Genomic DNA, 14,985 nt, shown 5'->3' with positions numbered 1-14,985 from the left:
TGCAGAGAGTGGGGTGGGAACTCATACTTAGTATGGGAAGGGGCCCAGTGCAGAGGGTGGGGTAAGAACCATGCTAGGTATGGGATGGGGCCCAGTGCAGAGGGTGGGATGGGGACTCATACTTAGTATGGGAAGGGAGCCAGTGCAGAGGGTGGGGACGCATCCTTATTATGGGAAGGGCCCAGTGCAGAGGGTGGAATGGGGACCCATGCTTAGTATGGGATGGGGTCCAGTGCAGAGGGTTGGATGGAGACCCATTCTTAGTATGGGATGGGGCCCAGTGCAGAGGGTGGGGTGGAGACCCATTCTAAGTACGGAAAGGGGCCCAGTGCAGAGGGTGGAGTGGGGACCCATGCTTAGTATGGGATGGGGCCCAGTGCAGAGGGTGGGAACCCATTCTTAGTTTGGGGAGGGGACCAGTGCACTGGGTTGGGTGGGGACCCATTCTTAATATGAAAAGGTGCCCAGTGCAGAGAATGGGGTGGGGAGCCATGTATAGTATGGGAAGGGGCCCAGTGCAGAGGGTGGGGTGGGGACCTATGCTTAGTATGGGATGGGGCACAATGCAGAGGGTGGCATGGGGACCCATGCTTAGTATGGGAAGGGGCCCAGTGCAGAGAGTGGGGTGGGGACCCATGCTTAGTATGGGATGGGGCCCAGTGCAGAGGGTGGAGTGGGGACCCATCCTTAGTATGGGAAGGGGCCCAGTGCAGAGAGTGGGGTGGGGACCCATGTTTAGTATAGGATGGGGCCCAGTGCAGGGGGTGGGGTGGGGACCCATTCTTAGTTTGGGGAGGGGGCCAGTGCAAAGGGTGGGATGGGGACTCATACTTAGTATGGGATGGGGCCCAGTGCAGAGGATGGGGTGGGGACCCATCCTTAGTATGGGATGGGGTCCAGTACAGAGAGTGAGGTGGGGACCCATGCTTAGTATGGGAAGAGGCCCAGCACAGAGAGTGGGGTGGGGACCCATCCTTAGTATGGGATGGGGTCCGGTACAGAGAGTGGGGTGGGGACCCATCCTTAGTATGGGATGGGGTCCAGTACAGAGAATGGGGTGGGGACCCATGCTCAGTATGGGAAGGGGCCCAGTAAAGAGAGTGGGGTGGGGACCCATCCTTAGTATGGGATGGGGTCCAGTACAGAGTGGGGTGGGGACCCATGCTTAGTATGGGAAGAGACCCAATACAGGGAGTGGGGTGGGGACCCATGCTTAGTATGGGAAAGGGCCCAGTGTAAAGGGTGGGATGGGGGGGAGGGGGTTCTTGCTGAGGATGAGGTGGAGACCTGTGCTGAGAATGGAGGGTGGATTGTGCTAAGAATAAGAAGGGGGCTCCCATGGTGAGGATAGGGAGGGAACCCATAATGAGGATAGGGAGGGAACCCATAAAGAGGATGAGGACGGGATCCATGCTGAGAATAGGCAGGAGACCTGTGCTGAGGATGGGGAAGGAACCCATGTCGGACACATATTTACTGCACATCGATGTTTAGTTTACTGGTACACTCTTCTCTGCTCATCATTCACTACCCATAATGCCCTTTGATTGTAACCACGAAATAGTCAACACCTTCTTAGAGCTTAAACCCTGGGTAATATCAGCTGTGTGTACCATAGTGGCATGTGAACCAGTGCCTAGGGTGGCACGGTTAGTAGGGGCGGCATCAATTATCTACAATTAAAGACTTTAATAACTTTTTTACTTATTCCTGTCCCCCTCCTCTGTCCATCTCTGGACATTGGTGACCATGTCCAACAAGAGGACCTTTTTATCTGGAACCATTCTGAAACTTGCTGACTATTTTTCTGTACTCATCCGGCGGGTGGGCACAATGACACGCACCTCTCCATTACATCCTGCAGGGGGAGCACCAAATGCTGCCAGACTTTCAGTCCCTCCCCATTGGTGAAATGCCAGAGAGTTCTGTATTTTGCCCTGCCAGTTCGATTATCGTGAAGCCGGACCGATATGTCGCCATGCAGGAAGCCGTCCAGAAGAAAAGACATTCCCAGCTGGAACAAAACAGAAGAAACTTACAGTAATATATTCTTCTTTTGAGAAGCTTCCAGTTTACATACAGAGTGTTCCGCTGCTGACCCCTTCACCGGAAAAAGCTAGCCTGACTACCAGGCTGATCCAATGGCTTTCAGTAGTTCTTGAGTCACTGATCTAGAACAAATAGATTCTGAGTCCTATGGTCTTTCTGATGTCTTTGACTGAACAGATAGCCAGGCAACTAGTATTTTCAAAAGGCCAGAGATAATTGGCGACAGCCCTCATATTTATCTCTGCACAGGATCTCTACAAAATGGACACAACCAGAGCTGGAAGTAATATTTGCACTCAGGAGTCACTGTTCTGACTAGTTCACTTGTATATGTAAACATCAGCTTTAGCTACTGGGCTCTATACACAGCAGGCTTTGTTCAACATAAATCCAACATTTATGCGTGGTGATCCTCATATCAACTCACCAAAGGAGGCATCATCCTCATAAAATATCCAGAAAAGCTTAAAGACCATTTCTAGTCTATTAATTTTTTTCTATTCTATTACTTTATTTTCAATTTCTTTTTTTATTCTCTTTGGAAATTGGAAAACCTATTTGAATCGTAAAACTTTTCAAATTCGAATTTGAAAATTATTCCAATTCGAAAAGTATTCAAAATTGATTCAAATTTCGCCTGAATTTTTTTTTTTTTTTTTCGTTATTTCGGATTCATATATTATATAAATTATCATTCAGCCCCAGGAAGCCCAAAAACCCCTTTCCACCAAGTTGGCTCCACAAATCCAGCTCTAGGCAGCTCCACAAATCTGTTCAGCTTCAGCTCTATACAGCTTCAGGTGGATCCCCCAAACCCTTCAGCTCCAAGAGGCTCCAGAAGCCCTTCATCTCAATTTTTTTTTTCGTTATTTCAGATTTGTTTAAATTCTGTACTATTGTAATTTGGAGATTCGGATACATCCAAAATTTCCGAAAAACGAAAATTTGACCAAATTTCGATTCAGAACTAAACGAGCTGCACATGTCTAACACCCTGAGGAAGGAGTCTTAGAACTCTGAAACGCGTTGGAATTTGCAACTTCTGCATGCTGACTTTAACAGAAAGACAGCGTGACCTATGAGCTTTATTGTACCTCACTTTTATTATGTGTAAATTTTTGATACTTTTTTGTAAGTATAAAAACTTTTTCTATGAATGAAACCCAAATTTTTAATATATAAAGATTTACTCGCCGAAAGACGCTCGCATGTCGGAGTCATGTGAGCCAAGGGCGGAGTGCTGACACACCCCTTAGAAGGCGGATCCTTGATGCTCTGGGCTCAAAAGAAATGGGCTGAATGATCATTCAACAGCAGCAAGATGGAGAGGAATTTCTGAGAGGAACAGTGCCAGAGAGGAGGTGAGCATTGCAGCAAAAGGCTTTTTTTTAGTTTTTTTTTTAGTTGTAAGCACTGCTGAGCTGATTTTTTCTTGGAAGTGGAGTTGGGCTTTATGGTAAAAACAGCAATGCAGCAATGAAAAAAAAAAAAAAAATGCGCTCAGTAAAACTGCACTGCAGCTTGCCTTTTAACTTATTTTTTTTTTATTACTATTATATTATATAAGTGCTGAGCCTTTGTAACACGTTTGGACAATAGCCGGAGTCAAAAGTCTTTCTGCTTTTCCCCCATTTGTCAGCTTCATCTATGTTACAATATCTGTCGAAAGCCATATTTCCAAAGACACCATGAAAGCAGCACAAAATTCACTGTCCAAATGGAAAGACCGGAGGCAAATTGAAATGTCCACGTTCCTGCGCGCAGCGGCCCCAGCACCCCGCTCAATAACTATATTTCTATAGAGCCGCGATAGATGCTGATGCAGGAGGAGAAGTAATCTGATTTTGTTAAACTTGACACCAAAATAGCTTCTGCTTAATAGACAGTTTTTTTTTTTTTTCTGAATCTTCTCCGAGAACAAAAGCTTATTGAGATGGTCTGACAATGCACCTTTTAAAGCAGATAAAATGAAAAGATATTGTCTTTTTTTTGGGGCAGAGACCTTGGGAAAAAAACATCTATTCTGTACATCCTTGGGTCTCTACAGCAGCCTTTCTCAACCTTTGCAACACAGAGGAACCCTTGAAATAACTCTCAGGGAAACCCCAGGCTTGGTGCCCTCTTCGCCATTATTGAGCATAGGGTTAGGAGCAGCTAATAAGAATGGTCACTTTGCTCAAAAACACGACTGTTCTGCTCCCAACCTTTAAAAAAAATGGATTATCTATTGTATGGTGCCCTCACCATGATCAGGGAGGTAGCAAGCCTAAGACACACCAAAGATCTCTGAGAAGCATCTTTACACTGTACCTCCATCTATGTTATAAAGGACCATCTTTCTATCTAGATCAGCCTTTCTCAACCTTTTTAACACAGAGGAACCCTTGAAATAACTTTCCGGTGTCAGAGAAACCCCTGGCGTGGTGCCCTCTTCGCCGTTATTGAGCATAGGGTTAGGAGCACCTAACAAGAATGGTCACTTTGCTCAAAAACAAGACTGTTCTGCTCAAACCTTAAAACAAAAATGTATTATCTGTTGTATGGTGCCCTCACCATGATCAGAGAGGTAGCAAGCCTAAGACACACCAAAGATCTCTGAGATGCATCTTTACACTGTACCTCCATCTATGTTAGAAAGGACCACCTTTCTATCTAGATCAGCCTTTCTCAACCTTTTTAACACAGAGGAATCCTTAAAATAACTTTCCGGTCTCTGTGAAACCCCTGGCGCTTGCCCTCTTTGCCGTTATTGAGCATAGGGTTAGGAGCACCCAACCTTAAAAAATGGATTATCTGTTGTATGGTGCCCTCACCATGATCAGGAAGGTAGCAAGCCTAGGATGCACCAAAGATCTCTGAGATGCATCTTTACACTATACCTCCATCTATGTTAGAAAGGACCATCTTTCTATCTAGATCAGCCTTTCTCAACCTTTTTAACACAGAGGAACCCTTGAAATAACTTTCTGGTCTCAGGGAAACCCCTGGCTTGGTGCCCTCTTCGCCATTATTGAGCATAGGGTTAGGAGCACCTAATAAGAATGGTCACTTTGCTCAAAAACACGATTGTTCTGCTCTCAACCTTAAAAACAAAATGTATTATCTGTTGTATGGTGCTCTCACCATGATCAGAGAGGTAGCAAGTCTAGGACACACCAAAGATCTCTGAGATGCATCTTTACACTGTACCTCCATCTATGTTAGAAAGGACCACCTTTCTATCTAGATCATCCTTTTTCAACCTTTTTAACACAGAGAAACCCTTAAAATAACTTTCCAGTCTCAGGGAAACCCCTGGCTTGGTGCCCTCTTTGCCGTTATTGAGCATAGGGTTAGCAGCACCCAACCTTAAAAAAATGGATTATCTGTTGTATGGTGCCCTCACCATGATCAGAGAGGTAGCAAGCCTAGGACACACCAAAGATCTCTGAGATGCATCTATACGCTGTACCTCCGTCTATGTTAGCCTCCTCAGAGGAGAAACACCTTTCTATCTAGATCAGCCTTTCTCAACCTTTTTAACACAGAGGGACCCTTGAAATACACATTCTGGTCTCAGGGAACCCTCTGCTAAAAGTAACTATATACCTAAGGTTCTTCAAGAAACCCTGCTTTAGAGAATAGTTCACATTGTGCTGTGTTTGTAAGCTCCAATTCTGGACTAGCTGCACCAGTATCTAGAACCTATATTATCATTCAGCCCCAGGAAACTCAAAAAACCCTTTCCATCAAGGTGGCTCCACAAATCCAGCTCTAGGCAGCTTCACAAATCTGATCAGATTCAGCTCTATACAGCTTCAGGTGGATCCCCAAACCCTTCAGCTCCAGGAGGCTCCAGAAGCCCTTCAGCTCTACACAGCTCTAGGTGGATCCTCAAACCCTTGAGCTCCATGAGGCTCCAGGAACCCCTCAACTTCAGGCAGATTTCCAAATCTCAGCTCCAGGTGGTCCGGAAAACCTTTAACTTCAGGTGGTTTCAGAAACCCTATAATCTCAGGTAGCTCTACGAACCATCTCTGTGCTGAGTTCCCAGGTCTGTACACCTACTGGGCCCATTATAAGGAGCTCTCACCAAACCTGTGCTGAGTCCCTGGGCCTATACACCATCCCTGTGCTGAGTGCCCAGGTCTGTACACCTTCTGTGCCCATTATGAGGGTTTCCCACCATCCCTGTTCTGAGTTCCCATGTCTGTACACCTACTGTGCTCATTATGAGGAGCCCCCACCATTCCTGTGCTGAGTTCCCGGGTCTGAACATCTGCTGTGCCCATTATGAGGGGTTTCCACCATCCCTGTGCTGATTTCCTGGGTCTATAAACCTTCTGTGCCCATTATAAGGAGCTTTCACCATCCCTGTGCTGAGTTCCCAGGTTTGCACACCGCTGTGCCTATTATGAGGGCTTTCCACCATCCCTGTGCGGAATTACTGGGTCTGTACACCTGTGGTGTCCATTATGAGGGGTTTCCACCATCCCTGTGCTGTTTCTGGGTCTGTACACCCGCTGTGCCTATTATGAGGTGTTTCCACCACCCCTGTGTTGAGTTCCAGGTCTGTACACCTACTGTGCCTATTATGAGGGGTTCCCACCATCCCTGTGCTGAGTACCTGGGTCTGTACGCCTGCTGTGCCCATTATGAGGGGTTTCAACCGTCCCTGTGCTGAGCTTCTGGGTCTATACATCTTCTGAGCCCATTATGAGGTGTTCCGAGCATCCCTGTGCTGAGTTCCCGGGTCTGTACACCTGCTGTTCCCATTATGAGGAGCTCCCACCATCCCTGTGCTGAGTTCCCGGGTCTGCACACCTGCTATGCCCATTATAAGGAGCTCCCACACTCCCTGTTGCATTTTAAATGCATCATATATCATGGAGAAAAAGGCAGGACTGCCCTAAATTGGGGACAGCAAAAACTCCAAGGAGGACAGGAACAGTCAAGAATGATGGCAGGGAGCTTTCGGTGTTGGGAGCATCCAATACATGTGCCTGTATTGCTCAGACTATTGAAAATATAAGTGACCAGGGAGTGGAGGTCAAGGACAGTCCTGTGCTGTTTGGCAGGGGTGCAAAGATCACAGGACTGGCTGAACAGAACACTTGTAGCATTAGCTTTGTCAGGTAAGATGACATTTAGCTGCTCACCTGGAGTTTAGCTTATAATAATAAACAACAACAAAAAAAAAAATGGATCCCAACAAGGACGGCTACAACAACATAAACAGTAATAACGCCATAAAATTACGTTAACACAACAGGCCAGCAGTTGGCGAGGATAATGCAATAAAGTCACACATTGATACATTACTTTAATTTATAGTAATCTGTTAATGACAATTTGGACACCGCATATGCTACTCTGCAAGACTTCCGCCATAAATAAAGTCATTTTTGTTCCCTCCATTATTTTTTTACGGGGCGATTAAGATCGGTGAAACCGCCGTAACCTCATTAATTTAGCCGCGTGAGAAGATTTAGCACGCTGGAAAAGCATATCAATTTGATAAAAAGTTCAATTAAAAAAATGGCGACTTGGGCGTTGGTTGGGTTGTTTGTATTCGGCTAATGGACCGTCCTGTGGTTTCACCATCAGCAAATATTACAGCTGTGATTACAAAACCGGGAAGATGGATGGGACGGCAGGAAGACCCTCCCCCCCCCCCCCTTCCCCTGGATGGGCCCGGCCATTACTCAAAGACCTCTCCATTATAAACCGGGAAGATGCCGAATACTATTAATTGCTGGAGCAAAAAAAAAAAAAAACGGCTTATCTGGTTAAATAGACAAGATGTTTACAGCCTGTCTGGAGGATGGGGTGGTGAGGATATTCATCTTCTTCTAACTCTACGAAACAGATAATTCATTAAAATAGCTGTCACCCGCGAGATCTCCTAATTGACCGTTTGGAGATGGAGTGACAGCTTGGCCATGTGATGGTTCCATTCCGGGAAGTAATTGTAGCAGCTGACAACAAACACTCGACGACTAAAAAAAGAACACAACGATGGTGCAGTTGGAGGGAACTCTTAGGTTTATATTTTTTCTTTTCTTTCCTAATAAGGTTTTTTTTTTTCTTTTGCACAACTTTTCTACGAAAATCCATAAAATATATCGTTAACCAATTAAATACCGGCTTTCACCCCCTTCCCGCCAATGCCAGATTTTCAGCTTTCAGCGCTGTCACACTTTGAATAACAATTGCGCGGTCATGTATCATTGTGTCAGGGCTGGGCTCAGCCCTTCCTTCTCTGAGCTGGCCGCTCAGCTGTCGGCTACTTGCCAGCTCCTTTCTCTCCACAGTTACTCAGCTGTTGATGATATCCTGCTCGTCAGTCCTGCCTACTTAAGCCGTACAGTCCAGAGGAGCTCTGCCTTCGCCTTGGTCAACATCACAGAGACTATCTCCTACATTCCTGTTCAAGACTGGCTTTTTTGACATCCCTTCTGGCTCCAGATCCTGCTTGCCGTTCCACTACATTGATCCCTGACTTCTGGCTTGGCTGACTATCTGTTCTGGTTACTGAACTTTGGCCATGTTTTCACTACGTTTGTTCTTTTTACTTTTATTATTAAACAAGTGTGATTTAACTGTACTTCTGTCTCGGCCTGATTTCATGGTTTCTGACACATTGTACCCATATGACATTTTTATAATTTTTTTCCCACAGATAGAGCTTTCTTTTGGTGGTATTTACTCATGGCTGGGTTTTAAATTTTTTGCTAAAAAAAAAAAAAAAAAACGAAAAAAAGACTGAAAATTTTGAAAAAAAAAAGTGTTTCTTCGTTTCTGTCAGAAAATTAGGTAAATAAGTAATTTTTCTCCTTCACTGATGTGCACTGATGAGGTGGCACTGAAGGGCACTGATGAGGAGGCACTATTATGTGGCACTTATGGGTACTGATTGGCACTGATAGGCGGCACTAATATGCAGCACTGATAGGCGGCACTGATATGCATCACTGATAGGCAGCACTTATGGGCAATGATAGGCAGCACGGATAGGCGGCATGGATTGGTGGCACTGATGAGCAAGCACTGATGGGCACAGATTGGCATCACATCTCCCCTGTGTGGAAATGCCTTGTCAATGTGAAGCGATGAGAGCCGATCAGCGGCATTTCCTTTTTTACATGTGATCAGCTGTGATTGGACACAGCTGATCACATGGGAAAATAGCTGCATCATTGGCTTTTTACTGAGATCGGGGTCGTGCCATGTTCCATGCAAGCGTTGATAAGACTGGGGCGATGTCATAGGACGTCGTCCCAGAGCAACAGAGCATCCCGCACACCGTAATTTGTCTATACGGCGGGAGGGAGGTAGTTAAACATATTCATTAGAGACCAGTGCCATCACTGAGAATGCACCCTATCCTTTCACTAGAGAGCGATGACATCACTGAGAATGCAGCCTATTAATTCACTAGAGAGCAGTGACATCACTGAGAATGCAGCCTATCCCTTCACTAGAGAGCGATGACACCACTGAGAATGCAGCCTATCCCTTCACTAGAGAGCAGTGACATCACTGAGAATGCAGCCTATCCCTTCACTAGAGAGCGATGACATCACTGAGAATGCAGCCTATCCATTCACTAGAGAGCGGTGACATCACTGAGAATGCAGCCTATCCATTCACTAGAGAGCGGTGACATCACTGAGAATGCAGCCTATCCCTTCACTAGAGAGCGATGACCCCACTGAGAATGCAGCCTATCCATTCACTAGAGAGCGGTGACATCACTGAGAACGCAGCCTATCCCTTCACTAGAGACCGGTGACATCACTGAGAATGCAGACTATCCAATCACTAGAGAGCGGTGACATCACTGAGAATGAAGCCTATCCAATCACTAGAGAGCGATGACATCACTGAGAATGCAGCCTATCCAATCACTAGAGAGCGGTGACATCACTGAGAATGAAGCCTATCCAATCACTAGAGAGCGATGACATCACTGAGAATGCAGCCTATCCAATCACTAGAGAGCGGTGACATCACTGAGAATGCAGCCTATTCATTCACTAGAGAGCAGTGACATCACTGAGAATGCAGCCTATCCATTCACTAGAGACCGGTGACATCACTGAGTATGTGGCCTATCCATTCACTAGAGAGCAGTGACATCACTGAGAATGTAGCCTATCCCTTCACTAGAGAGCGGTAACAGATAATGCCAAGTTTCAGAAAGCCCGTTTGAATTGCAGAGAGCAATGTCTATCATAAAACGTAGAGAACTAAGAAGTCGTTGCCTGGAAGCTCCTCTAAATGATTTAGAACCTAGATTCATGGCGGGGATACACCTTGTAATACTTCACAGTGGCAAAGGCTCATGGAAAACTTTCTCACTCCTGAAATCTGGTGCTTCAAAGTCACCATCCATCAGGTGGATGGTGGAACACCCAATGGGTGATGTTCATCCAATCTGGATTAATGGCCGGGTTTGTTCCACACCGGCTCTTGTGTATTAATAGCCTCCTTGGCCTTACTTCAGTCACCCTTTCTTGTGGTCAGTTGGGTCATCATGCACAGTTCCAGCCTCGGAGTTGGTAGAGTTTATGTTACCATGGTAGTAATAAAGCCCAAGCTGAAAATGTGCTCACATCAAGTGCCTGCATTTTATTAAAACCATCAGAGTTTTCTACGCGTTTCCAGGTGGACCTTCACCTTCTCCTCCTCATGGATCGCAGGACCGTCTCGGGTTTATGTTGATTTCTCATGAGCTTTAACTAGCTTGTCCAAATCGATGACAGCTCCTCTTGGAAGGGCAACCCTGATCTGACCTCCTGTCACTCAGCTGTACCAACTCATTTAATCACAGGGTGGCCCCATTGTTAATTACTGGTGGTGGTAGAGCTAGCGGGTCAAGAGCCAGTGACTTGATTTGCTGCACTTCCTCATTTGTCAGTCTGTTAGCAGCAAAATTCCATACAATTACGGGGAGGAGGATGACATGCACATTAGGGATAATTAAGGCTCTGCTTAAGCTCAGCAATTACAGGGCAGCTTCTGACTGAGAGGCGATAGCCTTGGGCTGGTTTACCCTTCGAATGCCACATTCTGATCTGGTGCGTCCACCCTGACCGCGGGGTTAATCGGGCGTCTCGGTGACTAGCTGACAGAACGTAATCTCATTTCTCCAGAGGGCTCCAGCTCAATGCCCCATTGTGGGCCGCTATCAGCCGGAGAGTGAAAAAAAGATGTTCTCAACCATAAATTTTCATATTTTACAAAACATGTCTGGGCTAAAAAAAAAAAAAAAAAAAAAAAAGAATTGGTTATAGCAGAGGAAGATGTTAAACCCAACCTAATCTTAAATGGGGAATAATACATTTTAATAATCAGTACCGGATTATCCTTATCTGCCTGGTGCCCCATTCACTATTTTTGAGCATATGGTTAGGAGCCCCTAGTAAGAATGGTCACATTGCTCACAAACATGACTGTTGTAAGCAATCATAATGTGGTGTAAAAAAAAATCCCGATTACCTTCCAGTAGTAGTAGTCACTGTATATATATAAAAAATAAATAAAAGAAATATTTAAAAAGAAAAAAATATAAAAAAAACATTAAAAGAAAAGAAAAAAATATTTAAAAAAAAAAACATTAAAAGAAATATTTAAAAAGAAAAAAATATAAAAAAAAAAAAAAAACATTAAAAGAAATATTTAAAAAGAAAAAAATATTAAAAAAAAACATTAAAAGAAATATTTAAAAAGAAAAAAAATGTATAAAAAAATATTTACATTTTTTTTAAAATACTGTCATCAGTTAGTGTCCCTGATCACCTCCACACCAGTTGTATAGTGTTGCTGTACTACACAGTACTACACTGGTGACAGTACGTAACAAAATATATAATTAAAAAAAAAAGAAAAATCATGAAAACATTTTTTTTTTTCTTTATTTTCCAAAAACATTGTGGCAAAAAAATTAAAATTACAAAAAAAAAAAAAACAACTTACCATGCCTCTTACTAAATACCTTGGACTGTCTACTTTCCAAAAAGGGGTCATTTGGGGTTTTTTTTGTGCTGTTCTGGTGTTTGAGCCTCAAAAAATGAGATCGGCCGTCAGGATTGGTACATTTTCAGATACAGTAAAACCTTGGACTGTGAGCATAATTCGTCTCAGAAATATGCTTGTAATCCAAAGCACTCTTATCTCAAAGCGAATTTCCCCATAAGAAATAATGGAAACTCAGATGATTCGTTCCACAACCATTTATTCATAGGTCCTTCAGTTCATAGTCCATATAAAAAGATTATGGTTACACAACCAATCACATCGCTATAAAATGTCCATCTACAAATGGAAGCCTCCACAGGGGGATTAGAAACAAAATCCAGCAGGAGCTCCAGAATGTAAAAGAGAAGAGAGGCGCCTCCTAAGTGTAGCAATATGGTTACATTTAATGAAGGTAAAAACATTTAGCAACTCACATGGATAATGATTAAAAGAGGCACATCTAAGTATGCAGCATCCGGGGGAAAACTGTCCACATAGACCGTCCTCCGCACCGCCGGCTCTCACCGCTGTCAGTCTGTAATCGTGACCGGGAAGACCACCCTGCAGTAGAGTGATCTGAAAGCAAGGCTTGAATCGCTCGTGGAAGGAATGAGGTCGATGGCGGTGCGGAGGACGGTCTATGTGGACAGCTTTTCCCCGGATGCCTCCATACTTAGATGTGCCTCTTTTAATCATCAACCATGGGAGTTGCTAAATGTTGTATCTTCATTAAATGTAACCATATTGCTACACTTAGGAGGCGCCTCTCTTCTCTTTTATACTCAGTTGTAACGTGACACTACTTGTATATAAAGAGTAGCTTGTTCATCAAGTCAAAATTCATTAAATAAATTTGCTTGTCTTGCTAAACGCTCTCAAACCAAGGTTTTACTGTATATCCCGCAGTTTGTGGACTCTTTAATAACTTTCCTACAGACTAAATAATATACACTGATTTGAGTTTTTTTTTTTTTTTTTTTACCAAAGAAATGGAGCAGAATACATTTTGATCTAAATTTATGAAGAAAGATTATTTATTTACAAAATGTTATAACAGAAACAAAAACATAAAAAAAAATTTTTTTTTTGTTCTTTTTTTTATTTCGCAAAAAAAAAAAAAAGGTGATTAAACACCACCAAAAGAAAGCTTTATCTGTGTGAACAAAATGATAAAAACTTCATCTTGGTACAGTGTGGCATGACCGTGCAATTGTCAAAGTGCGATAGCGCTGAAAGCTGAAAATTGGCCTGGGCAAGAAGGGGGGTAAAGTGTTCGGTATTGAAATGGTTAAACCTGTTTTTGGTGAAATGCCTTTTTTTGTCTTTTATTTCACATACTGAGAATATGAACGAGTTCCTGTGCTGCTGTACATCGGGAGGGGCTGAACTTTCTTTTCTGTCCAAGGACTACTGTGACAGGTCCTCTTTATTTCAGGTTATTTAATCCTGAATTCTGCCAACACGGCGCAATGCATTTGTATCTGTAGGGCAGTGAAGTGGCGGGCATACGCTTTTCTTAATTAAAACGTTAATTACACTCAGCAGTACCCGTATGGTTCATCAAGGACTTGAAAATGTAATCATGTCAAGGCAATAAAGAGAAGTCAATATGCAGAGATTGAGTAAAATGCTGCAATGCATGATATAACAAGGAGCCCCCCTGAAGTCAGATTGGCGGTAGGGGGCTTCTGATTGGTTGGCACAGTTTGTAGCATTCCGCCCTGCACCCTTACTTTATACTGCATTACTGAACAAAACCGGAAGAGTTTCTGGTGCCACCATGGAACTTTGAGAACGTGAACTTCCCTGCGTATTCACCTCTACGACCTATTCCTAGCACCTAGAAAACACATGGTCCACCATAGGTCCACCATTGTTGGCAGTGACTTGAGCCAGAGTCTCTGCATAGGATATGGTCCACTATTGTTGGCAGTGTCTTGAGTCAGAGTCTCTGCATAGGTTATGGTCCCCAATAGGTCCACCATTGTTGGCAGTGTCTTGAGTCAAATTCTCTGCATAGGATATGGTCTACCATTGTTGGCAATGTCTTGAGTCAGAGTCTCTGCATAGGATATGGTCCACCATTGTTGGCAGTGTCTTGAATCAAAGTCTCTGCATAGGTTATGGTCCACCATAGTTGGCAGTGTCTTGAGTCAGAGTCTATGCATAGGTTATGGTCCACCATTGGTGACAGTGTCTTGAGTCAGAGTCTCTGCATAGGTTATGGTGCACTATTGTTGGCAGTGTCTTGAGTCAGAGTCTCTGCATAGGTTATGGTCCACCATAGTTGGCAGTGTCTTGAGTCAGAGTCTATGCATAGGTTATGGTCCACCATTGTTGGCAGTGTCTTGAGTCAGAGTCTACGCATAGGTTATGGTCCACCATTGTTGGCAGTGTCTTGAGTCAGAGTATCTGCATAAGTTATGGTCCACCATTGTTGGCAGTGTCTTGAGTCAGAGTATCTGCATAGGTTATGGTCCACCATAGTTGGCAGTGTCTTGAGTCAGAGTCTATGCATAGCTTATGGTCCACCATTGTTGGCAGTGTCTTGAGTCAGAGTATCTGCATAAGTTATGGTCCACCATTGTTGGCAGTGTCTTGAGTCAGAGTCTATGCATAGGTTATGGTCCACCATTGGTGACAGTGTCTTGAGTCAGAGTCTCTGCATAGGCTACTCTCATAGACCATGACCCTATCACGGTCAGGGGTCAGGCTCAAAGAACAGCAGCTATAGCAGTAGAGAGGCTCCCACCGACCAGCTGGATAGGTATACAAGCAGGTCACCCTGGCAGATGACATGGGCTCACTCGAGGTGCAGGGTCTAAGTACTAACTGGTATTCACCAGAGATCCTGATGGTAAAGATGGTTTTTGCTGTGTGTTAGTACCAAGGCCACGGTCCTCAGGATCACCCCACCAGGAGGTGAGCAAGCCG

At 44.2% G+C, this 14,985-nt stretch overlaps 1 protein-coding gene across 1 annotated transcript in view; it reads right to left on the bottom strand.

Moving 5' to 3' along the window:
• The window catches only part of ALK (ALK receptor tyrosine kinase), a gene marked incomplete in the record, with an annotated part of 645,074 nt that overhangs the window by 183,653 nt on the left and 446,436 nt on the right, over positions 1–14,985 (bottom strand). Inside the window, 1 exon segment of the mRNA XM_073628762.1 lies at positions 1,845–2,014. Coding sequence (XP_073484863.1) covers positions 1,845–2,014 — 170 coding nt within the window.

The sequence above is a fragment of the Aquarana catesbeiana genome, linkage group LG04, assembly GCF_042186555.1.
Source record: "Aquarana catesbeiana isolate 2022-GZ linkage group LG04, ASM4218655v1, whole genome shotgun sequence".
NCBI classification, from domain to species: Eukaryota; Metazoa; Chordata; class Amphibia; order Anura; family Ranidae; genus Aquarana; species Aquarana catesbeiana.
The sequence above is the reverse complement of the archived record's forward strand: the minus strand, read 5'-3'. Positions and strand labels throughout refer to the sequence as shown.